Source organism: Falco biarmicus, chromosome 8 (assembly GCF_023638135.1).
Source record: "Falco biarmicus isolate bFalBia1 chromosome 8, bFalBia1.pri, whole genome shotgun sequence".
In the NCBI taxonomy this organism is placed as follows: Eukaryota; Metazoa; Chordata; class Aves; order Falconiformes; family Falconidae; genus Falco; species Falco biarmicus.
Window position 1 is genome coordinate 1,365,939 of NC_079295.1, and position 25,117 is coordinate 1,391,055.

Below are 25,117 nucleotides of genomic sequence, written 5' to 3' on the forward strand. Positions count from 1 at the left end.
GGGCGTGCAGAACACAAATTCTGGAATTTCGGTTCCATTTTCTCAAAATATTCAGCTTAAAAGTGTGATGGATAATTAACGATGATAGAAACAGTGCTTGTAATGCTAAGGAAGACGATGTTTACCTATGCATATTGACTTGTCTTGCACCACTCTTCCAGATGAAGATGAGTTACTTGTCTTTTAGAAGCAGGTTTTACCAATATTCACATGTGGAAAAATGTATACAGATATCAAGACGAATAAAAATAATCAAAATCACCCATAAGGAATGTGCCTCACTCTACACTTTGGGATTATTTTTCAAGGGCCACAGAAGAAAAGTAAACCAGTCAGTACTAAGGAAGCACACAGTCAGATGAGAGAAATTAGGCAGAGGAAAGTGGTAAAAAGCAACAGCAAACCAAACAATAACCTAGGAATAAACTTTTGAAGACACTTTTAAAGTGTCCTGCTCTTGCTGACCTCGGTCAGAGGTCAGCCTTACTGACCTTTCACACATTTCTGATGCCAACACTAAGGCCACTAGCTCACTTGATGCTAGGCCTGGATTCTTACACCTTCCTATGTTAAGTAATAACTTACATTAAAAGTACGCCCAGGACGGAGGCGGCCCTTGTGGGAAGGTTCTGTTCTGTGCACTTGTGGCGTAAGAATCTAGCTAAAAGCAAAAACCTAGTTCAATCCATACTCAGCTGAAAGCCTCCCACTGATACCAACTGAAACAAGCAAATACAATTTGAATAAGATCACAAAGGTTAGGCACTGCAAGGCCGCAAACACCAGAGTATTTGAGAAATAAATTTTTAATTATTTTGGAAGAAACGGGTTTTCTGAAATACAGAATCAGAACATTAAGACAAAGTAAGATTTTTAATAGAAAATTGAGAAGGATGTAGTATATCTGCTCAAATATGTACCTCCACATTTTGCTGCATGTCGCTGTAACAAATTTATTAGTCATAGCTCTCATTATGGACAGGTGGTTCCTACAGAAAAAATACAGAAAAAGAATTTGAATTCAAGTCTAGAAGACCTGCAACTTTTCGTATGAAAAAAATGAAATAGATCCATATAGTCATAGAAAAGTGACTGATAAGGACGGAGAATAGGGCTGTGTATCTGAATAGCCATGACTATATACATTCCAAATTAAAAAATGAGCATTTTTCCTCAGCCTCATAAAAATACTTTGTCAATGAAAAATACCAGTATGTAATACATTTAATACAATTTATACTTGAATGTAAAGATCTCAGATTATGGAATAATAAGCTAAAATCAAATGTACTACTTTTTCAAATGTTCTTGTATATAACAATACTTTCTGTGTATACAGTGTCCATGCATCTACGCGTATACACGCACAGAAGTAAAGAGCTGTATAGAGATTGCTGAAGAATTCTACAAGATTATCTGATTTCATTGCAGACCAGAGCATACAGACTTCCTGGGATCCTTCTAACACAGGCTGCTCTAAAAAAACAATACTGTTGACAGGTGTAACCACGTATCTACAACAGGTTTTTGCTATTATGAATTTAATTGCCAATTTAATTTTCCAATCTAGATTTCATTTTTCTAAGTAGTAAATGCTGCCTTAGTAAGATTCTGTACTGTCATGGCAAAATAACTGTGAACATACTGGGGAAGAAGCCTTGAGAGTATGAATTAATTTTGATAATTAGCAAGTAATAAAGATACCAACAAGTTTTAAGCAGCAACAGATTTAAAATGACTATGTTCTGACTTATTTTCTTCACCAACAAGCATCTCGAGCAAGAAACTAAAATGAAGAGATTAAATTTCTCTGCCTGCCATCACCATGACACTTTAAGCCACCAAAGTCACAGCTGGCACTGAAAGAACAGTGGCATCAGCAGAGACCTCCATCCTTGCAGGACATAAATTGCATTGTGACACCCTGCCAACACTGCCTTGGAAAGGCCTGTGATCTGCAGTGTCTGGCGTATGATGCTTTCTTCGGGTCTTCTCTGAATGTATTGGATTCTCTGTGGTCCTTGTAGCTGTAGACTGCTCTTGATTTTTCATAGCTCCTTTGTTTTTAGATCTGAAGCTGCTATGCTGCTGTCTTCTGTGTTCAGACCTGGAACCACCCTTCACATTATTTTGATCTGCCTCATGACTGGCACCTTGTGACTTCAGGGATCCATTGAGCCGGATGTTTTGGTGCTGTGGGTTGAATCTTCGTCTCTGGCTAGAAGGCCCGTTCTACCCAGAAAGGAATTGGAAAACTGTTAGGTTATCTGAATCCTTCCAACAGGACAAGAAACACAGCTGTCCGAAGGAACAAAAATTGCAGAGTAAGTTTTTCAGTGTAACGAGGAGAGGGAAAACACAAAAACACTAGAGTTTTGACTGTTGCTGGAGCTCTCTGAACTATGAGTAACATGCTACAGCTAAGTAGCCTGGAAATATAGATGGCAGGTTCACCACTGGCACCAAATTAAAAGTCTACCATGATTCAAGAGAACACAGAAAAGGGGATGAAATACTAGACTATCTCAACAGCAGTAGTTAAGAAGCACTGAAGAACTTGATACTGACCAATTTTTTCGAAAATCAAGAAAGTATCTTTCCTAGTAAAGTATTGTGTAAATACTACAGTAAGACTAAGCAGGAAGAACAGAAATTCACATGTAAATTCAAGAATCCACGTTATCACGTTAAGAATCCACATGGTGGGAGAGATGTCTATTATGCTACCTTGCACAGAGGAAGCTTTGATCCTTAGTGGGAAGTGGCTGAATTGCTTTATTTGCATGACTGCCAAGGCAGCTGGTTCCATACACGCACTGACTATGTACTGCTCCTACGTTTCCCTTCGGGCACCTACTTCAGCCCAAAATCCCCGCCGGGACAAACTTCAGACCGACTTCGGTGGCAGCTTTACCTGAACACAACCGTGCAAGGCCATTCTAAGGAGGTCTCATAATGAGGCAGCTGCCAATATCGCACAGTACTGTAAGCTGTATTATACCGCTTCTGAAATATTATGCTTTTAGATCTGGCACAATTCCACTTTCAAAGTCTATCTAATAATCATGCTTCAACAGCACATCAACTGACATTTGTCAAGGAGCAGGAATACATGCTTCTCCGTTGCAGCATGCAGGGTAACTAGCTATTAGCTAATTAGCTATTAGGCAGCCTGTTAACTGCCGCTAGTCATTTCTGAACACCAGACAGCGGTCTTTGCTGGTATGGCATTTCTGCTATTTCCACCTTGTATGTTCACACTGCTTTGAAAATGAAGCTGCAAAACACATACTTGCATATTTTCAAGAGTTATTTATTAAATCTGTGGACTGCAAACTAGTATTTGATTTTGCATTAACAATTTCCAATGCTTCGTATTCTTCTGAAATTTCTGAAATAATTTAGTTTTGTTCAGAACTGATTTCTTACCTGCTTATTTGTTGGGATTCCTTGGGAAGAAGGTTCTGTAGGATTGGAAGAAAGATGACTTTGTACTTTAGCGCTGGCTGTTCTACTATCTGAGTTCTTGACGTGACTAGCGGACTTCTGCATGTGTGTATTTTGTCTGCCAGTTGTTGCATGTGAAGTCATTGAAGACAGCACCAAACTACATGGTGTTCTTGAGGAATAGTTGTTCTTTGGGTGAGAAACTATAAAAAGAGTATTCTGTGTTACCAGTGAAATGATCAGCATCTAAACATAAGGCTGTATTCTCAGCCTGCTTACAGTTAATTTTGGTAGCATCATTCCAGGCCTACTTGAAATAACGAAGTAAGCTAGGTAACTAGGGTTGGAATTAGGCCATCGCCTCTTACTTCTGTGGAACTGCCTCGTCGTGAAGCGCTTCTGGAGGCAGAAGAGCCAGTGTGGTGGAACTGCGCTGAAACTGGAAGAAGCCTGGCAGGTGGATGGGCTTTGGCTGTCCAAGAAAACTTTTCAAAATTTGTGGCACCTATTGGCTGGCTTGTGGGGTTTTAACGAGTCGAGCTGAACACATTTGCTGTCAGGACTGCCCTGCGCGCTGCTGTCCTATCAGTAATGCTCCTAAGCATTTATATTCCTAAGTCCTCAAACAATAAAGGAAGAAACATGGGAAGGAAATGAGTGGTAAGCCCCTAACTCTCTTGGCTGCTTGAGGTCAAAGGATGCCGTGCCTGCAGACACCATAGACTAAATTAAATTCAAATTATTCTTTGATCATGGTAGGCTGCAGAAGCTGATGCTTGCTGTCTATATATGTACTCGCTACAACACAGGTAAGAGCCATGAAAGCTTCCTTAGTATGTCTAAATATTTTTTAAGAAAAGGAAGAAAGGAAAAAAAACCCACTAGTCTAGTGCCTGTTGCTCATTCCTTTCTAAGGAACAAAGGTTCTTCTGTACCATGGATATCTACAAAAAATGGAACTGCGTGCAATGCACTAATCCACTTCATGTGGATCATGGTAGTCAGCACCATTAGGAACTGCTACTGCCCCCCTCAGTACATTCCTGCTCCCAACTTTGTATTTTGCAACCACCTGATTTCTTAACCGCTTCCATGTCTGGATGTGAAGTGCACCAAACAAATCCTTGATTTCCTACCTCTCTGCATTTCCACAAATGCTTTGAGCTGCCTGCCTCTGTGCAACGGCCCCTAAGCAGCCTCAAAGAAGACTCTGAGGCTACTGAAGTAATGTTCTTGATCTTAATTTGCTGTTCCGATTTTTCTGATTATGGAGTTTTCCTGTTTCTTTCTGGTACAGATGACAAACCAGAGGCTCACTTCAGTGAGACACCTGTTTTATCTAAGAGGTGTTTCTATTTTCCCACTTTTAGTACAGAGAAAGAAGATGCAGAATAATTTTAGCAACTGAACATCATCTGTTAGGTTTTTTGATGCTTTTATTTACTTACACCAATATCAGCTATTTCTCCCACTAGGTATCCTCTTCAGAAAAGCAATGGAGCGATCTGCACAATTAACTGAATTTTCGGTCCTAAGTTCAGTGAGGCCAGCTGCCACTGAATTCTACTGCTCTCTCTTGTCTAAAGTAGACTGCTGCACATGGAAGCCCATATAAAAATCCACGTGCTTGTCATAGAAAAACACATTTTTAACAAAGAAGATGTACAAGGAAGGGGTGTAGCCCATGCTAGACATATGGCATGCTAGACATATGTCAGTCCAATTATTTCTGTTTCTTCCTGTCCTTCACTGTAAGTGTATGCTGCCGACCCTCTCTCATGCTGGAACGTGCCTTCCTCGGCACAAGCTCTGGGGTTTTGGCTATTGCTTTTGTTAAAGGCCTCAAGGCCCGGCATAATCCAGCTGTGAGGGGTATTTGCAGCTCCTAGCAGGGTATGGGCCTCACTGGGGGAGGCTCCAAACAGAAATGTACTTTGCACTGAAGAGCTCTTATCCAAGCCATGCCCACAGCATGCGTTGCTCACCTAAGGTCACTGAGGGCTGACCAGAGCTGAATTCTTCAGCTGGCCAGTGCACTCAGTCATTTGTGAGATGGCACTGCTTCCCTGCCAGTAGCTGTTCCTTTGACTTCACTGACCCGATTTCAGCAGGTCTGCACGAAACTATGCTTACGTAAGATTTTACTGAAATGAGGCATCAATAATTAGAGTGCGGAATTAACTGCAGCGGGATGTAATTTAGGAAAGTAGTTCAATGAGTTTAGAAAGACAGTCTATGGCTGTATCAAGAGCAGCTGTGGTTATATTAGTCGGGACCATCTTTACAGAAATTTTTCTCTCTTAAGCGTCAGGGTCTGTGAGGTGACTGCAAACAATCAGATGCGTTACTGGCAAGCTTACACCTTCCTTCGAAATATCCTGGGTTGGTTTCAATAAGAGACAGGATAAAGTGTTCTACAAAAGCAAGTCTTATGGTCTAATGAATTAAACTGGTTACACCTCAAAGTAGTGTTTAAAAGCTCTTTAGCTGTGCAGTCAGAAGACTGCGCTGGCAGACTGTGTGGTATTTTTTCTCTTTCTAGGAACTCCTTGAAAACATTAATTATTTTTCTTCCCAAAATTGTTTTCTTTCCACCAAGATGCACTAGTTCAGAATTGTGTTAACAGTTCTTATCCTAAAGTGATGGTACTGATGGGATATCATGGGACAGATAACCTTTGGGGCAAAGCATTGTAACATTTACTTTTCTGGGGGGAAAAAAACGCATGACAAAGATGAGGAATAAGCTATCTTGTATTCTGCAACAGGGATGTGATACTTGGAGCAGAAAATGAACTTTAATTTCCAAGCAGAAGGGCAGATTATTTGGAAACAGGAATATTTGGGACTACCATTAGTTCCTGAAAAACCCAGTGAATACTGTTGTAAAGCTTGGGAGTTACTTCCTAGCAGGAGAGATGTGAATTGGTCTTGTATTCTGCTCATGCGGGGAAGCTTCTGATTTACTATTTATTCACAAATTACTGAATTTGAGTGTTCCCCAGAGCTACCTTCTACTTCCACTTGGAAATCCTGTTTAGACCAGAAAACTCCAACTGATCTGAGTAATACCTGGAAATCTCTGACAAAGAGGGCACTGTGCACACGCAGATGGACTGTACAGCATATGTACGGCAAGCCTAATGTGCTGCATGCTGTAAGGCTGACCTGCGTGTGTTCAGCCAGCCTGCTGCACCCGGCTCTACCGGTTGTGTCAGGCCTCCACACACACACTGGCAGCACAAATGCCATTATTTCTGCTGGTGTATCCTGGACAGGTATATGGAACAGTATGTTCCCAGAACTTCAGTGTGAGAAATCACCAGCACTTACTTTCTCCGCAGAGCTGAATTTGGGTCTTCAGCTGTTCTGTATCACAGGAAAATCGGGCAGACCTGCCCAGCTCTTCATCATATTTCCGTTCACTCACAAAGTGCTGCAAAATACAGACACGTTAACAGTGATTTGCATTCTAAGAAAAAGACTATATGGATGGTACAGCAACCAATCAATACTTACCTTAGATGTGCTTTAAGGCTTGCCAAACTTTTGACCCTGCCCTGCACACAGGATCTCTATGCAGAACCAAGTATTTGCCCATCCTGACCAAATTACAGGTCTCTCAGCCCAGTGATGGGTGAATCGTGCCCGCGCCTGGGAAGGGGGTCATTTCATCAGAGTATACACATTTGATCACCGAACCTGAAGCTATCGGCTTTACTTGTTAACCGAGTCTGATAAATGGCACACAAACCGCTAGAACTCTACACTTACGAAGGGATAACTTACACTTCTCTGCTAGCGTCTGTACACTGCTCAGAGGTGCTGTAATACTTTAAGGAGGTATGCTTTCCCCATGGAAAGCTAGTTACCCCTTGGCCCACAGGCAGGAGTGAACAGCCTGGGCATGTTAACCTGACAGCTCGCTCTTGGCATTTATGCAAACAGCTAAAATACCCAAGCAGCCATGAACGCCTGACCTTAATTTCAGCCCTGAGTTCAGACAGTTGTGCTTCAGCCATCTGACTGGCTAGGTCTGTCAGTCTCTTCAGCTCCTCTGCTTTCTTCTGCCGAGCAGTCAGGATTTCCACTGCCAAATACCAACAGTCAACAATTAACAGTAGGAAGGTAGATTGCTCTGTAATTTATTACTCTTTGGGCATTAACAGTGTACATCACATGAGAGACAGACACACACACCTCAGACCCCTGACCTCAACTGGACTTCCAATATGCTGCTTGAACAGCGTATTTAACTGAACTGCCTGATGTTGAAAAAGATCTGGAAATGGGATAGCTGTCAGAAACTCAAAGTTAAACCAGTTTTTCATCATTTAGACAAAGGGGGGCAGAGACATGTTGTTTTGAGTCTTCCAGCGCTTTATCTTCAAGCACAAAATCAGGGAGCCTTCCATGAAGACATGGAAAGAAGCATTACATTGAGTCAACAGCCTGTTTCTGAAGACGTGCTGTAGTTTATTTACACAGGGACATTTCAGTTGCTCTGAAAAAAAGTCTGTTCATATTTAGTTTACGTTAAAGTCACTGGCATTGCAGTTTTGCTTTCAAGGGATATATACACAGCTGCCACTTCTCTAGCAAAGCAGTATTACAAAGGCCAACAACCTTTATGAAAATACTACATATTCACCACTGCCTGTCCGGTGTATCTTATATAAGGAAGGGGTGAATAGTCATGTTCTTACAGGAAAAGATTAATCACGAACCACAAAGCAACGGTCCATTTGCATGCAGGATAATAAGACATTACAATTTTGGTGGAAAATTAAAAGTACGCAACCTACATGGTGACTCAGTGTAAAAGCAGCAACTGATTAACTGGCTGATGGGACTGGCACTTAGGGCAGAGAGGAAAGATAGCATCTAAATGTAAAATGGTAACAATTGTAGTCTTTTGTCTAGAGCTTATGCCTGCAGTCTGGTGGTGAGTGGTAGCTGTTGTAAACTACCCTAAGGCCACAGGCTCCACGACAGCCTCAAAGACTTTGGCTTCTCTGCCTTCTTTTGCCACAAATTCCCAGAGCAGGTTGGTAAGTCACCTAACCAGCTCATACTTTGTAAGGTCATGTTTTAGGTGAGAATTAACAGTATTTCAACAGAGAGTTTGTTTCTCAACCCATTACCATTTAACCAGATGGCACCTTCCTTTGAAAGTATCATAGGACAGTTTGTGTTGGAAGGGGCCTCTAAAGGCCCCCTAGTCCAGCCCCCCTGCAATGAGCAGGGACACCTTCAACTAGACCATGCCGTGCAGAGCCCCGTCCAACCTGGCCGTCAATGTTTCCAGGGATGGCGCATCGATCACCTCTCTGGGCAACCCGTGCCAGCGTTTCACCAAGCACAAAGGCACAGGGAGAGAGAGCTGTGGCTGTACAGCTGTGTGGCAGCAACCAAGCCACATGGCAGAGAAGTATGTCACACACGGCAGGGAAGGCAGAGGGTGGCTACAGCTCCTTTAGCCCTGTTGGTAAATCTGTGCCTACATCATTACTTATGCTAAGAGCCAGCATTTATTTCTCTAGCTGATATTTTAATTTAATTTCTGTGGAATACGGTCTACAAGTCTGAGAAACTTATCAGATTAAATGAACAGTTTACTACCAGCTTTCCTCTGTCCAATAGTTCTGCCTTATTGCTTATTCTAGGCAATGCTAACATTGTTTCTCCCCAAAGTCAGTTAAGTGACTCCCCTTTGCTGAAGTGACTGCTCAAACCGTATGAGCTCATATCATACTGGCACTTATCTCTGCATGAGATTTTTTTAAACACTGAAATTATCATATTTGGAAGTTTTCCTAGTACTGACAGTAAGAGTATGATTACCCACTGTAAAATAGTCCTCCAGTGCAGCAAAAAGATGTGAAAATAAATAATAATGTAAATCTTGGTTAGCATGTTACAGTCCTGTAACAACTTCCTGCCTAAAGTTCTGAAAGCACTTTACAAGCCTGCAACAGCCTTGAGAGACAGCAGAAACCGCAGTTAGAGCGCGCTACGGGGGCATCCAGCATCACACGTGGAGCTGGCACGAAGGCAGGGAAGCAGGACCTGCCATGTGCAAATTAAGCACTTTGCAGGCCTGTAGATAAGAATCAGGTTTACTTTCCACAAAAGTTACCACTATACCTGGCCAAGATTAATGAAGGGGCCCTATGATACCATCAGCCCTGGATGGCAGATTTCCAAAATTCGTTTTTGTTTATGCAGTGAGGGCTTAGATCCAGGTCTGCTGATATCAATGGGAATTTAACCATTGGTTTTCATGGGAGCGAGCGCAGGCCCGGTAGCTGATTATGGCTACCTGGTGTCTGCAGGTAACCAAAAAGCTGCTGATATGCTCCCATGCACAGCCCCTCTGCAGAATAACACAGAACTCCAAATCCACGTTTCATGATAGTACTAGAAAAGTTCACATACAAAATGCCAAACACAAACTAACGCCAATCTTTGCTGTAACAACTCATACCTTTTTGTTTCCACACATACATAACTGCAAGTGACTTAGCTAGGAATGGATTTAGATAATGGAATTAGGTTGTGGGTTTTTTTAATACAAATTTAACTGGTATACATTTGTGAGCTAAGTGAGAGTTCTAAATGCAAATGAAGCGTTCAAGAACATTACAAGTATCTGTGACCCTCCTTGGAAGGGCCTTAAATTCACAAATCGATGAAAGGATTGTATGCATACATAGCAGTGGTATTTTCATCTGCCAGGCAAAGTACCACTCTAACAATACTTTGGTTACTCTTCAGTTTTTTGCTTAGCGCTCTCTATTGAAACACATCCCCCTTGATTACTGGGCCATGAATACCGTATCTCAGATGGGGTATAGGACAATGTTATGGTATCTTAATACATGGCTCATCTTGTTTTTTCCTCTCAAACCAGAACATGTACATATACACACCCCCACCCCTTACCTATGCAATAAACAGAGACACCATGAGAGCCTCAAATCAGATCAGCTCCCACAGATTGGTAGGAAACTAGATTCCAGTAAACACCTGGGTTTTTATGTTTTTATTGTTCCAATTCATATGCTTAATCACTATCCCTTAAAGCTATGCAAGGCCACCCAATAACCTATTCCTCTAATAACCTCCAGTATTCTAAGTTGTGTATGTAATAGAAGCAAGCAAACAGTGATTAAGAAATGGAAACGAAGTGATCAACAGTCCGGGGGGTGGGGGTGGGGGTGGGGGGGTGGGGGGGTGGGGAGAAGAGTGGTCAAAAACCTCTGATAAGTAAGCAGAACAAATAAATAATTTAAATCTAACTTCATATGAACTTTTGGTTTACCTTAATTTCATAACACTTCAATTTTGAAGCACAATCTTTATAGACAGAAACTACATAGAAACTATCCCAGAACATCAAAGACTTATCTCATTGTATACACCTACAACAAAAGATGCTGGAATGCTGATAACCAAGTTGATGTACCATGTAATCTTCTGCCAAACAAAACAAATGTTTCCATGACTATTCCAAAAGTTCCCTGTGTGCTTGGTTTTTTTTTTTTTACTTACTGGCTTCTTCTTTAACTTTATCAATTTCTGCCATTAATGACACTTCTTTGTCTACGATGCTAAAAAAGGAAAAAAAAGAAAAAAACCATAGTTTAATCCATGCTAGAACTCCATCAAAATCAAAGGATATAACTACACAAAGACTTCAGACCTTAGTTACAAACAGTTTTGAAATTAATAAGACTTTAGAAACCTAGACTGAAGAAACAGCTAGGCAAACTGACCACAAAAACTTGGTGATAATCAGTGTATGCTGATCCATGCAAACACCTCTCACAGCCCTGCCCGTGTGCCCGCACAGACGTGGAAGTCACTCTGATTTGCCTCTTTAGCACTGCCTGGGCATGACTAAACAGCCCGTTTCCTAATTAAGCCATATCACCATTGCTGCTACCCAGGTTAATACAGCTTAGCTCTCAGTGCAATTTTAAGAATAACACCAAATTAAAGCCACGTAGAAAGAGATCCTTCTCTTCCTTAAATAGAGATATTCCTGCAAAATTTGTCAGGGTAAACAAGAAAATGGTTTGTGATGTAAATGAGCATTAATGTATCTCCATAATGGAGGTCAGCTTCCTTGCCCCCCTCCCTGTTCTCTCCAGGACTGGGAAGGTGTGGTTCCACTTTTATCTGCCTTCCTAAAGGTCTTGTATGCCTCTCCTTTCACAAATCTCTGGTGCGCAATCCCTGACGGTGCTTTTAAGCTGTCAAAGTGTAAACCGATCAGGTGGGTCTCCTGAGAGCGGGCAGCGGGTCTGCTACGTTGTTCACATCGACCCAGCGACACCGTTCAGTGAAATCACACCACGGCAGGATGCTCTCCAGGGGACAGTGCTCTGGCGTACCACTCCATTTTCCCCTCACTAGATTATTCTTAAGTCACGCTCACGTTTAATAAACACCACCGATGTTAAGCGGTAAGGAAGTGAACTCATAAGTGAGTAAACTCAAGCAGCTGGGGGAAGCAAATTGCAGGAAGTAGGTCAAACACCTGGAGTAAATCCAGGCATGCACTCAAGGGAAGAGTAGAGTTCTCAACCCTGTCAGTAAAATCACCCTTGAACATAAGCTTTTGTACCCAGTGAAGACACCAGGTTATATGTGAACCAGCTTCCACCAGAAGGAAGACGTTACAGAGAACTGAAAACCAACTCACTTGTCTAGAACACCCTCAGCAAGAATGGAAAGGTCCTGCAGCGTTCCGTGGGCAGCAGTCACACACAGCAGACTTACAGAGGAGAGGAGGGCCGACAGGCTGTCAGCTGAAACTGCAAGACGAGGCAGCGGGCAGCACAGGGGACACGTGGCAGGGACACAGCTGAGTCAGCCAGAGATGCACCAGCTAGAATGCGTTCAAGTGCCACACGGCCTTCCTTGACATCTTCCCATAAATTAACCAAGCTCACACAGAAGTTTACAACAGAAGCTCTGCAGAGTCCCACCCTTGGGTTTTACCCATCAACCATGCCACCTTTCAAGAAGAAGAGGCTACTACTACCTTTACGCTGCCAACAAGAGGGACAGAAGCAGGCTGGCTGATGGCAAAGGATGCAGCGAGACAATAAAATTGCAGTGTAACACATTTTTCTGTTTCATACATGTAAACAAGACTAAAAATGTTGGCCTGGCCTGCCAGATCAATTTAGTGTGACTTATGTGCAAGAGGAAATGAAATAGCAGGGCTGCTTATGCTGGAGCAAGTCACTTTAGAAGCACACACTCACAGTGACAGGACGCCCTTGTTCCAGTTGGCCCTCAATGTTCTCCAGGCATAAGCATTAAGTTCGGACTCCAAATAGGCAGGTGATGATTCCAGTTTGCTAATCTAAATAGCCACAGCTTCTCAGAATTAGTCTACTTTCAATTTGCTTTTGTAACTACATCGCACAATAAACTTCCTTGGCTTTCACAGCAGGTAGCTGAAATGAATCTTGTAAGTTCTCCCCTATATCTACCCTCCAGAAAAAAAAATGAGATTTTAATGGTCTTTAGTTTTTTCCCCTGAATTTAAAAGGCCTGCATGTTTTTGCTTTTGCTGTCTCTGCTGCCCTCCCTCGTGTACTAGACGGGTTATACAAACATAAACTTTCGGCCGAAAAAACCATTCAAGCAACAAGCTGCCACCGCCAAAGCTCATCAGAACCATGTTCTGGCCTGGTTCACTACACGACTGTCCTCACCCCATGCCAACAACTGATCCTTGCTAAAACTGCTCATCCCCTAACATTTCATTTTGATGCCAAAGAAAAACACTTTTAATACCAGAATGAGAACAAGGCCGTAACAGTCCTATCATATTTTAGTTATAGCTCATCTGTTACTGAACAGTTTTCCACTCCTAATGTTTTAGTGTGGTCTCTGATGAATTTTTCAGGAAAGTGTTTGCATATTGTAGTAGCAGAGGCCAGGACCTCTGCTGAATTTGATGCAGAACAATCACCTGAGTACCTCCCTTGTAGCTACAAACTAACATTGGGAAAACTAAAGAATAAAACAAGAGAAGTGGTGTTTGGTGCCTTTGTCAATACGAGACTAGTTAATGTGGTATGCTAAGGTTCTTTAACAGACAGATCTTCACAAGGTTGCCCTTCCCAGAAGACAATGTACTTACATCAGCTGAGGACACGGACTGGTTCTCGACAAAAGGCAAGGAACATACTAATTCTCACCTGGAAGTTACAGCCACATTTCTCAGCCTGGAATTCATGAGCTACCATATGTCGTGGCACAACGGAGCAAGTTAATGTTTCTTTAGAAATGTCATAGGCCAAGCAGCACTAGGAAATACTGTATTTTTGATACTTAGTTTGCATTAAGGGTCAATTATTAAAGAAACGGTAGGGAACAATTTGACTCCTTTCTAGTCACACGCAGCACTTCAGTGCAAAACTGACCCGTTCCTCCTCCATCAAGAACTTGGCAAAGTTATAAACATTCGAAAATAGCAGAGAAAGCTGGAAAACTGGATTGGAAAAGAAAAAAAATACAAAGAGAAAACTAAATGCTAACAGATACAGAAGGAGAAAGGACAAGACGACTATAGAAAAATCAATGGATCAAATCTCATCTCTTGTTCCTGCTAAGACCCCACTGTTTTTACGCAAAGCTCAGAGAGCCACTTAAGCCAAACAGCTTCTTAACTCATGAGAAGTTTAATTGGTTTTAACATATTTTCTGGAATAAAGCCCTACTCAGCCTCAATAGGACAATCACGATCAGACCACAGCACTAGCATTACTGAGAACCGCTCACAGCTCGGCTCAGCAGTACCTCCTGGGAATACATTTTCTTTCAATGCTTCTTAGCGTCCACTGGACACCAAAACGTTACACCGAGCTGGCACACTCCAGCGTGCAGCCTGCAGCCATTGGTGTGCCATGGGGAACTGGACACCGGGTGCTTTAGGTACTTTCCACACATGTATCACCAGATTTGGGCTCTAGCAGAGCAAGCAACAAAATGCATTTCACATCTAAAGACACCTCAGGGAAAAGTCTGCTAATTCCTCTCTAGTTATGCCCTTTCTCTTGGATCTTCTGTGGACGTTAGGACCCACGGTTAAAACCATAACCATGCTACTTTAGCTGAGGTTCTGGAGAGGTCATACCCTTGTCAATTTTTTCTGATTACTCCCAGCACTAACATTCTATCAGGCTTCAGCCATCCCTTCTCCTTCCCTCCAACATCAGCACTTGAGTACATTCCATATACCTTTTGAGACTCCTGTGACAAACACACAACCAGGCACCACCACTTCCCTCTCCGAATGTACCTGAAACCATGCCCCGATCACCAGCCTGTAGGATCCCCTGCTGTAGTAGTATTTGTCAGTTCTGCCACAGGTGTTCAGTTTTTTATGATACATTTATGATACTCACTGGAGCAAATACTGAGACTCAGAGCCCCTCTCCCATTGACCAGGCTCAAAGACAGATCTCAGTCAAGTGAGTCTCACACTCCATGACTGATGCTGAGGCCAAAAGAGTAACACTACGACCTCATTCTTTTCTGCATCCCTTTGCCACACCTCTCTTCTGAAAGGACTGATTTATTCTTCCCTTATCCCTCGCTTTTTCAGGATCAGGACTGGGGTACCAAACTCTAGCTATCGGCAACGTAACATTGTTCACCACAGGTGAGTGCCTACAGTTTGGAGCACAGGATTTGGCACCATTTGATTTTAATATCCAGATGACATTTTGAGGTGGGGTTCAGGAAGGAAACAATTTTGTTGAAGGAACACAGCAAGCCAGAGGCTCAATGCAGAGGACATGGAAATGGGGCCAGGACGCAGCCAGTGCTTGTGCTGTAAATATATGAGATCCAGCAAGGGCAAGAGGAGCTCTCTATGATTAATTTTGCTGAAGCGATTCTGAAGGCAAGAGCATAAGTGTCCTGCTCCTGGTCAAATGGACAGTACTGGTGCCTTGGACTTACGCAGGCTGCCAGAATTCACGCTGGCGTACAATGGCAAAAGCACTGCAGACGCCAGACTGCAACGAGCTGCTGGCACAGCAATGACGGGGTAAATTATGCTGACAGCTGCCTCATTTCACAGTTTCATACTCAGAACAAATTCTGAATTTGTTCTGTCATTAACAGAAACAAATTAATCTTCCTCTAGTTTACTGCACAAAATTTAGTGCTTGCACAGTGAAAAAGAAAAGATATTCTCAAGTCAGCTGCAATACCTTAAAATCCCACCAAAATGCTTAAAGTTATTAGTGCCTTTTTGGAAAAGCTGCTTCAGATCGCCAGGTGGGCTGATACATAGCTTTACTGGTGAGAATCAGAAGGGTTCCAGATGACCAGAACCTTCTCTTTCCTTCTGCCTCTCCTAGGCATTATGATAAACCTACTGTGCCTGAAGAGATAGGGGAATAAAGGAAATAAAAAGACCAGACCGACAGGGAGGCAAACCTGCTGATGCAACTCACAAAGGTAAGCTGCAGCTGCATGGCACAGAGATTACTGTTAAGAGTGTAATTCAAACTGAGTTCTTTCAAAAACCCTGTTAACCCCCCCAAAACGCCAGCTTTTTTCTTGGAGGTGTTTAATAAGCTTTACCCTCCCCTGAACCAGCTTTATGCATGGTTGGAGAATGAATGTCGTTTTGGAGACCAAGGAGGACAGTCAGCTGTGGCATTCTGAATGACGCAGCAGGGCTCTACATCTGGAAGGGGGAAGGAGCTATTTTTTCACGGGCATCCTCTGGGGTCTGGTTCAGCAGGTGAGATGGTGGAACACTGTGGTACGATTCAATTCCTCTCTTCATAAGGAAGTTAATTGTGGGACACTGCTGGCATTTGACAGCTTAGGCTCCAAAAATACACAGTGCACCATTCTCCAGTAACTTTGTTCTGTCAGCAGGCTTTGAATAGCCCCTTGAAGCTGTGCTGGTTAACAACCTGCTGACAAACTCAAGCAAGTTTTAGGGACTTTAGTACTGTCACTGTCTCTGCTATATCTGAGCTGAGATTACATGCAAATTCACGCGACAGTCCTGTTAAGGTCAGCCCTGGTCTTTTAAAAGTATTATGCCTTATTTCCTGTACACGTTTCCCTCCTCACACAAACACACTTGACCCACAGGTGGGGTGAAAAGACAACTGGTAAGAACCTCTAAGGCAACTGCATATTTCACAAGAGTCCCCTACCTCAGTCCCAAAACCAGAATTGTCCCTGTCAAACTTTCAGCACAAGGAACTAGAATAATGCGATGAGAATATAAATGTAAAGCCCAGTTACCTGATTACAAGCTTTATAGGATTACTGAATAGCCATGCTATATTTTAATTGGAGAAATGATAGTTCCAAGTTTTCTTTGTGCTAGTATACCTGTAGGAAAAGCTGTTGTTACATTACATATTCTGTAATGTCTCAGTAAACCATATCCTTCCAGTATTAGTTCAATAGTATTTAAATGTTCATGTTGCTTGAAGGTTGTTATTTCATCACTGTATTAGCACATGCACAATGTTTACATAGCAAACCAGATTACATGAACTGTCATTCTGACCAGGAATACAGTCTGACAATAAGGAGATAAACGAAAGACAGAACAAACCAATTTCACTGAAATCCTTCCCTCTGCAGTGCACCGTGTACCAGCTGGTAAAAGTAAAAATGCCCAAAGGCTTTTAGTTAGTCAAGTTTATTTTGAGTTATTCCTCATCTACCTCCACTAATACTGTTCTCTTTAGCAGTCAGCTAGCACATCGGGGTCTGGTAAAGCCATCATAATTAAAGGTCTATTTGCATTTTTCTCTTAAAATGCCTTTACAAATAATTAGAAATTTATTGCCTGATCATAAAAACTTGTTCAAACTGAAAACTGACATGGAAAGCTTTTTTCTGACAGAACACTTCTGAATTGTACTTATTTAGAGATGAAGGCATCACCTCAGGATTTAGCAGAGTTTTAACAATTGTGAGTATGAGTTGCACCATGTCTTGTTAGCATCTCTGCATTTTTACATAATTTTGTAAAGTTTTTCATTCCTCTTTGAGTCCCAGTTCTGATCCAACTACTGACGCACCTTAACATCTTACTGGTTATGTATTTTAGACTAAGCACACTCCGACAAGGCAGCAGACTGTGGTCTCTGTTGTTGGGCTCCTGGTACAAAAGAGAGGTAACTTTCCCGAAAGCACCCTGGAAAGTGGACACAAAGAAAGGAGAAGACTCTGGCTCTTAGGTCTAACATCTATTGACATTTTTTGAGATAATTATTCCCTGTATGTGTTTAATAAGTTAGATTTCTCCTTAGTCTGACAACAATGAGATCAGAAAGAATATATTCGCTTTGTGTCCACAGTGACATGTACAAAAGCAACGATCTACCCGCATGGCCCCAAAAAGCATGTGCTTGTGTTTTACTGAGGATGACAAACACACCTATGAATGGCTGGGAGGGAACAGGGGAGACAAGGCCATAAAGTACAAACAACAGGCTAAGAGACAGTGTAATCCACCTTTGCATTTCACCTCCGTAATCTGTCTTCGCAAACTTAGTTAATAAGATACCAGGATGAAGCAAGTATCTGTAGAAGACAAAGGGGTCAGAATTACGTATCTCACTGAAACCTAACCCGCACTCCCAATTTCATAGGCTCCATCAATTCCCTCCACTAATACACGGCGAGGTTAATCCCAGACTGCTGGAGGCTGCAAGAAGAGTGTACACACAAGCCCCTGTCCCAGTGCTGCAGCTCTGCAGGCAAGCAGCCAGCATGAGGCCACACTCCCCAGGCAGCAAGGGCACGGCCCAGGGGCCCCAGTAAAAGCACTGGTCTTTGAAGGTACCCGAAAACCCAGACAAGCCCAAAGAAACCTAAAAACTCAGGAGACCGTTTTTTCTTTCTCTGCCCTGGCAAGGTGATGGGACTGGATTGTGTGAACTGATGGGCAAACAAATACCAGAACAAACTGCAATAGGATGTGAAAATCTGTGCTTCAGAGGCATAAGGACTACTGAAGGTCAGCTGGCGGACAGACAGACAGAAAGCTAATGAGGACTGCCTGGAAATGCAATGAGAAATGGCACAGGAACTCCGTTCAGTGTAAAGCAATACCAGTCCTTTCCAGCCATCTGCCCACGCTCTAAACTACATCACTAACACAAACCAGCAGCTCTTCAGCCGGTGCCACTGATTCTAGGCTACAGGCAACAGAAACCATCATCTTTAAGGTTTGCCATGTAGGGGTCCCAGAAAGGGGATGACCGTGACTGCTCCGCAACTGTGAGCACTGGCAGCATTACTCATCACGCAGCGCTGCTAGTACGGACACAACTATGTTCTTTTAAACAACTTCTTCCCTCATCCAACCACGGCTCTGCTTTGATTCTAACTTCGAAAACAATAGAAAAACTGCTTTACTTCCCCAAACATACAGTACACGCTTTCTAGTTGCTGCCGGAGTGTATTTTAATATATTTTTGAACTGTTAGTATTGCCAAACTCTGTTTTTTCCAGCATTATGTCAGCGTAATTTTTTTTTATCCAGCCCATGGTGGAGCTTTCAAGTGCTTTTTGTTCACTCAAAAACTATTGCCTGTGCTGGTTTTTGTGGTCTCTATAAAGCATTGGACACACCAATGTGTTTGGGATGCAAAGAGCAGAGGAAGCTTGTCTTTCTTTGGTCCAGTCCTGCATGTGGTGTAATTAAACCTGACCCTTCCGATTTTCTACAGCCTATTTTCCATTTGTGGTTGGAAGCAGACCGTATGGGCAAGTAGCAGATGTTTCCTTTTAGTTCTCCGTATGACTGTGGATGCCCAATATGTGAAAATTATTTTTTGGCAAGAAGTGTTATGGGGCACTGTGACTCCTTTTGTGCTCTACACATTTCACTCAAGACTTCCTGGGGCTCTCTTTTTATCCCTAAAGATCATTATTCAGTCTCTTGGTGAAAAAGTGAGAACACAATTATAGCACAAAGGTTTTAAACTTGGCAACACACATTTGAAGCACATTCTAGTGAGACTGGAGTTCACCTAGCTTTTCTGACCTTAAACACTTAAACGCTATTTGGTATTCTTCTTTTCCTTGCCCTACACTACTGTGAGACCCAGCTATGCTCTGACATGTTTTACATCCAAGCAGTAAAGCAGTAAGTGGAGCAGGTTATATTCTCACTCAGACAAAGGTATTCCTAAAAACCATACACCAAAGCTGGATGCAATGAAGAGAAATACTGCCTCAAGGAGTACTGTTACAAGGATCTTCTTCATTAACTTTCAGGTGCACATGCGAGTCTGAGAAATGGTGCCCTTCAGCTAGCTCTGCCCAGTGCTCTCACAGCCTTGAGGAAAGCAATGTCACAGAAAGCCCTGCAAAAGCAGGGGTGACAAGAGCGCTAGGTCTCAGCAGAGCCACAGTCCACATGAGACTGCAAAAGACTTCCTGCAGAGTGGGGCCAAGTGTCCTGCCCGGTTCAGCCCCTGGCCTATAAAATGCTCTGGTGCCTTCTGGCTTGACAAGCACTGTATAAAAAAGCAAGTAGTTATCACTTGTTCTGAGCATGCTGAGAATTACTCTAGTTGGCAGGAACTCCTGGGAGGCTTTAAGAAAGAGACAGTGAGCCCACTGCAGTGCTTTTAAATAAGCATCTTTCTGGGATCGGTTTTTGACCCCATTTCATTAAAAAGCTGCAACCGGAAGCAAGCATTGAATTTTCTCTTCCAAGCATTTACAGGTGTTCACAGCACACCTGCTCCATGCCACCTTTTTTTATATTGTGGGAGGGTGGTATGCACTGTTCGGCCAGATAGATGACTCTGAACGGCAGCACAGTACTGACGGAGCGTGTTTAGCAGCGACTTCCCTTCATCGGTTAGGTGAAGCCATGAAATACTGAGCCAGAAACACTGGCAACTATCACTCAACAGTTTCTGCCGCTAAACAGAAAAGTTCTTGTGAATATTCCTGCTGAAGCTTTCAGGATATCTTAGGCCACATGTGCTACTCATTTACCTCCGCAATAATGGTTTCACATCCTATCTGGAGGTGGGAGAAAGATAGATTATGTTATCTTTGCACTTACTCATCCTTTCTGCGACTGGTAAAACCATTAAAAGAATACAAAAGTTAGAAAGTCCAAAAAATTACCGACTCTTGATATGCAGCTTCGATTCTGACCTTGGCAGTAAATGCAAAAGGACATAAAAAGGGTCTTTTATCCTATTGCCAAAGGAAGAAAAAGAACCCCAAGAGAGACAACAGAAAGTAGTATGTGTTTCAGCATTCAGCTGCAAGGCAAGATTAAAGCTTCTGACTTCATTCAGCTTCAGTAAAACCCCTCAGGTGCTGACAGCCCTGTGTAACAGGAACCGGTTAAGCTCCCATCTAGGTTACAGCACCAAGCCCATTCAAGCATTCCCTGCAGTTCTGACCACAAAGAGCACTTAGTTGGTGTTGCATGTTTCTCCCACGTACTTCTCAACCCATCCACACTCCAGCAGCAACTGGGAGAAGAACTTGCAAAAAGCTCTGGCATCACTATTACAAAGGAGAGCAGCAGATATCATTGTCACGCCCTTGCTTTTGGTTACCACACCGCCTTCTGGGGCAACAGTTTAGCTCAATTGCTTCGTTCTCCCTTGACAGGCAAGTTGACTGTGCCGCAGTGAAATTCCTATGCCCAAGGAGGGTGATAAATATGCAAAAGGCTGTGTGCTCACTTAATTACCTTATCCTCTTGCTACCAGTAGTAATGCTTTGTTCGACTCAAACAAGGAAACTGCCATGTAAACAACACAAAGTAAATCATTCAGCCCAGGAATAAGACGTGGTGACTGTATGAGGTCTGAAGCTGTATGTATCGCTGGTACTGGTGATTTCTACTCAAATCCAATGAAGCTACAGCAGTTGGTAGCAAGGTTTTTTTTTGTAAATGAGGCACTAAAGACAGCTCTTATCATCTTTTCCAGAGTTTAAGCCACAAGGTCATATGAAATATCCCAAAACTGTTTTTAAGTTCAGCAAAGAAGGTGTTAAGTCATGCATTTTACTGTTTAAACCAAATTTACCCTCCATTCATTTGAAGAAAAACTTAAGTATTAGGCATATGGGCTGCCAAAAGCAAAGTAGCCCAAACTGAGATTTTCATAAACATGTCCTGATGTTATACTGTCCTTGTTGCAATGTTATGCTGCATGCGTTAAATTGCTTCTGTGAGGCCTGAATGTTCAGAGTACAGATCTGCTACATTCTAGAGCTTCTGGCAGACTCTACTCCAATAAATCAGCCACCGAAGCTGGTAGGAGATAAAATTAAATTAAGCCTATTCAAGAGTCTTACAGGCTATTTTTCATTATTTTAAGTCTACTTGGATTTACATAACCTTTTGGGGTCATTTTCACCTATTAAGTAACACATTTTAGCTTTAGGCAAAAATATTTTAGTGTTTTTCAAGCTAAATCATGAATACTTGAAAAATTAAGAATTTAATTTCTGAATTCCTTAATATAGCACCTCCCCCTGCATTCTAGATCACGATAGAGTCCTAAGGCTGTTCCACGACCAGAGGGGCTACCATTTAAAGACTGAATTGACTGTGACTGCCTGCAATCATTATGTATTGTTAACAGTGTTACAGAAAAAAAAAATAGAAAGAAAAAACCCGAGTGAGAACTACACAGCAAATGAGACCCAACTGTGAATTTACTCAGAGAAAAGGTCAGAGCCTTCTTAGCAGAAAGCATAAACATTAGAAAACTTATAAAAAGTCATATGAAAACACCTCCCACAATTACCAAAAAAAGGTGCAAGAGGTTGATGAACTTTACTTGATTTTTCTATGCCAACTGCATAGAATTACTGCATTTTAGTTCGTAACCAAACAGCACTGCACTGGCTCCAGAGCACTCCTGACAACAATGTGCAGTTTAGCACAACCGGTGATCGCAGCCCATGTTCACCGCGGTGCAGAGACAGAAGTTCTCCCAGCTAGACAGTAAGGTACTCCGGCAGCTCAGAGCAACAGAATCTACCACAAAATCAGCTCACTACTGCTTGGACCTTCCGCCTGTACACAAGCAGAGCCCCAGTGGCACTGAAGTCACTTTAGACACATCACAGAAGACAATGAAGTCCAGAGTTAACATAAACTTCTGCCAGTAGTACAGCACTTTCGCAAGATATGCTCATAAAAATACTACCAAATATTGTGGACAAATTAAGGGTGAAAGGTTTTTGTACTCTTCTGTGATTTGTAACCAAATCTTGTACATTTTAAAACAATTTCTTCTCTTTACTGCAACAGTGTATAATACACAGGTTTTATACAGCACCTGTGCTTAACAAAGGCCAAGTAAAACTCAAACCTAGAAAATATTTTTTAATGATAAGTATACACAAAATATGCAACTTACTACTACAGCAATTATTTCTGCTACAAATTTTCAGAGGGCATATTCTGAAGATCAGAAATAACCAAAATTAGAATGGAAAAAAAATTAGAAAAAAGGGAGAGATAAAAGAATGAACTAGAGATGAGAACCAGAAATGAAGTGATAGACTGAAAAGTTGGAAGAAACTATGAAGGCAAGAAAAAAATAAATGGTGGGCTAAGAAGCAAAGATGATGGAAAATGAAGAGACAGTAAAGGACTGGCTGCCAAAGAAGATAAGATCAAAGAAGAGATTTAAAGAAGGTAAGATTTAAAGAGACTTCAGAAAACCCCCTAGATGGGATATTTAGAAGAGCTTTCATTTGCTCAGATATGCTGCCACTGAACTGGATACAAAAGAATTAGGTCAAGATGGATCACTTTGGGCAGGGGGTGTGTGGGAAAACATAGTGAGATTTTTTTCAAAGAACTGTAGTCTTGCCCCCTTTATGTATGTAAACATACAGTTACGCATATATTACTTCCTGGCTGGTGAGGAGTTACTTAATGGCACCACATTTTTTTTCTGATTAATCCAAATGATGCAAACAGAGTGTAAGTGACCCCTCCCCACCAATGTCAGTGGCCTAATTAGCCCCTCTGTTCTCAGGTGGTGCTAACAGATCTCTCAGGCTGCAATACCTACCAGCTGTGTAATTCTGCAAAAGCAGCTTTGATCTTCTTCACTGAATTATCCACTTCTTCTTTGATCATCATACGGTATCTGGTTAGAGAAACAGTGCAACGCTGCAAGTCTTTTACTGATTTTTCAATGTTCGGCCCTAAAATATAAAACAAAAATTGCATAGGAGTCAGAAAGCTGGTTTTGGCTTTTCTGAATGAGGGAGCAGGAATAACTCAACATGCTATTTGCCCAGATTAGCATGAAGTGGTTATTTCATGCTTTTCCATAGTCCTTCCATGGTACTCCTCAGTTTCTAGACATGTTTACTCAAATCCATTCCCCAAATCCAATAAATGTTAGACCAGCACTATTATTTCAAATTAGCTATTTAAAATTTCATTTAATATAATGTTAAATAGACCATAGATTGTTCTACTCATTTTGTTATGCTGAAGACAATTCTGCTCTCACTTTACAGCACTTTTTCATGTATGTGCTTTTTTTTTTTTTCCTAGAGGCCTTAGCTGTCTGATCACCCCGGCACACAGCAATCAGCAATCCAATTTACCTCTTTTTTTGACCAAATCTTCTGTCTTTGTTTCAAGCTGAGTTGTAGTACTGGATGATTTAACTGAGGAAGATTTTGACTTTGGCCTGCCTAGGTTACACTGGAGCTGAACCGATAACTGAAGAGACTCACGCTGTTCTACTCCATTCATATTCTTTGGGTTTAATTCCACAGATACTCTCTGGTGTTCTCGTTCTTTGTCTGCAAGAAAACATTAAGGTGGAAAACAGTGAGCTCTAAGATTAAGAAAGATATGAATCCTTAGATTACTGAGTCTGAATTACTTTTGTGTTTATACATGGGAAAAATCAAGTCTTTTTTTCCACCGACACACATTCTACAGAACCCCGGAAAGCAATGACAGAACAGAAACAAAATGGTTTTGGTTATTAAACGCTAATCTAAATACATCTATGTTTCAACAAAGGAAGTCTGCTAAGGAAAGCGTGAGACTTTAATGTCAATATATATATACATTTATAGTCTCACACACAAAAACCATTCATCATTTAATCAGCATTTTAAAAGCACTTATTAAACATTAAACCCGAAATACTTACCTTGCCTGACTACAGATTTCTATCAAAAGCAGCTGCTTCAACAGACCAAACAGGAAACGAAACAATGTCAAAATTAGGCTCCTGGGTTCAACAGCTTAGAAGGATAAGGTAACAACAATGCCTGAGCCTGTTTGGCTGCCACAAGATGACCTGGTTTTCTCTTTCCAAGACTCCAAAGGGATTCAAGATACCAGCATCAGGACAGAGGGACAAGCAGCTAAAGAATGGCTGTGAAAATTGACAGGTAAGGCCAGCTAGCCATTACTGCCACCGTGAATTTTAGTTAAGGAAACCTGCATAGAAAATAATGTATTGTGTTAAATCATTTGTCTAATCTTGGTACTTGCTTTAACCAATGAATGACAGTTTGTTCTGAAGGTTCTTTTTATGTATCACTTTATTCAGCTGATGTTGTGTGGCGCCTGGAGAAAAGGGGTTTACCAGATTAGCATCTGGATTATGCAGCCCAC

The 25,117-nt window shown here is 41.9% G+C and overlaps 1 protein-coding gene across 11 annotated transcripts in view; it reads right to left on the bottom strand.

Annotated features, from left to right (window-relative positions):
- Window positions 1-788: 788 nt before the first annotated feature.
- The window catches only part of SPATS2L (spermatogenesis associated serine rich 2 like), a 151,280-nt gene continuing 126,951 nt past the window's right edge, over window positions 789-25,117 (bottom strand). For all 11 annotated transcript variants that reach the window (XM_056348537.1, XM_056348536.1, XM_056348539.1 and 8 more), the window contains 7 exons: window positions 24,088-24,288; window positions 23,541-23,676; window positions 11,002-11,060; window positions 7,428-7,537; window positions 6,781-6,883; window positions 3,430-3,650; window positions 789-2,232 (listed from right to left, as the gene is read on the bottom strand). In XM_056348537.1, the coding sequence (XP_056204512.1) occupies window positions 1,834-2,232; window positions 3,430-3,650; window positions 6,781-6,883; window positions 7,428-7,537; window positions 11,002-11,060; window positions 23,541-23,676; window positions 24,088-24,288 (1,229 nt within the window). In that variant the 3' untranslated portion in view covers window positions 789-1,833. The remainder of the gene's footprint in view (window positions 2,233-3,429; window positions 3,651-6,780; window positions 6,884-7,427; window positions 7,538-11,001; window positions 11,061-23,540; window positions 23,677-24,087; window positions 24,289-25,117) is intronic.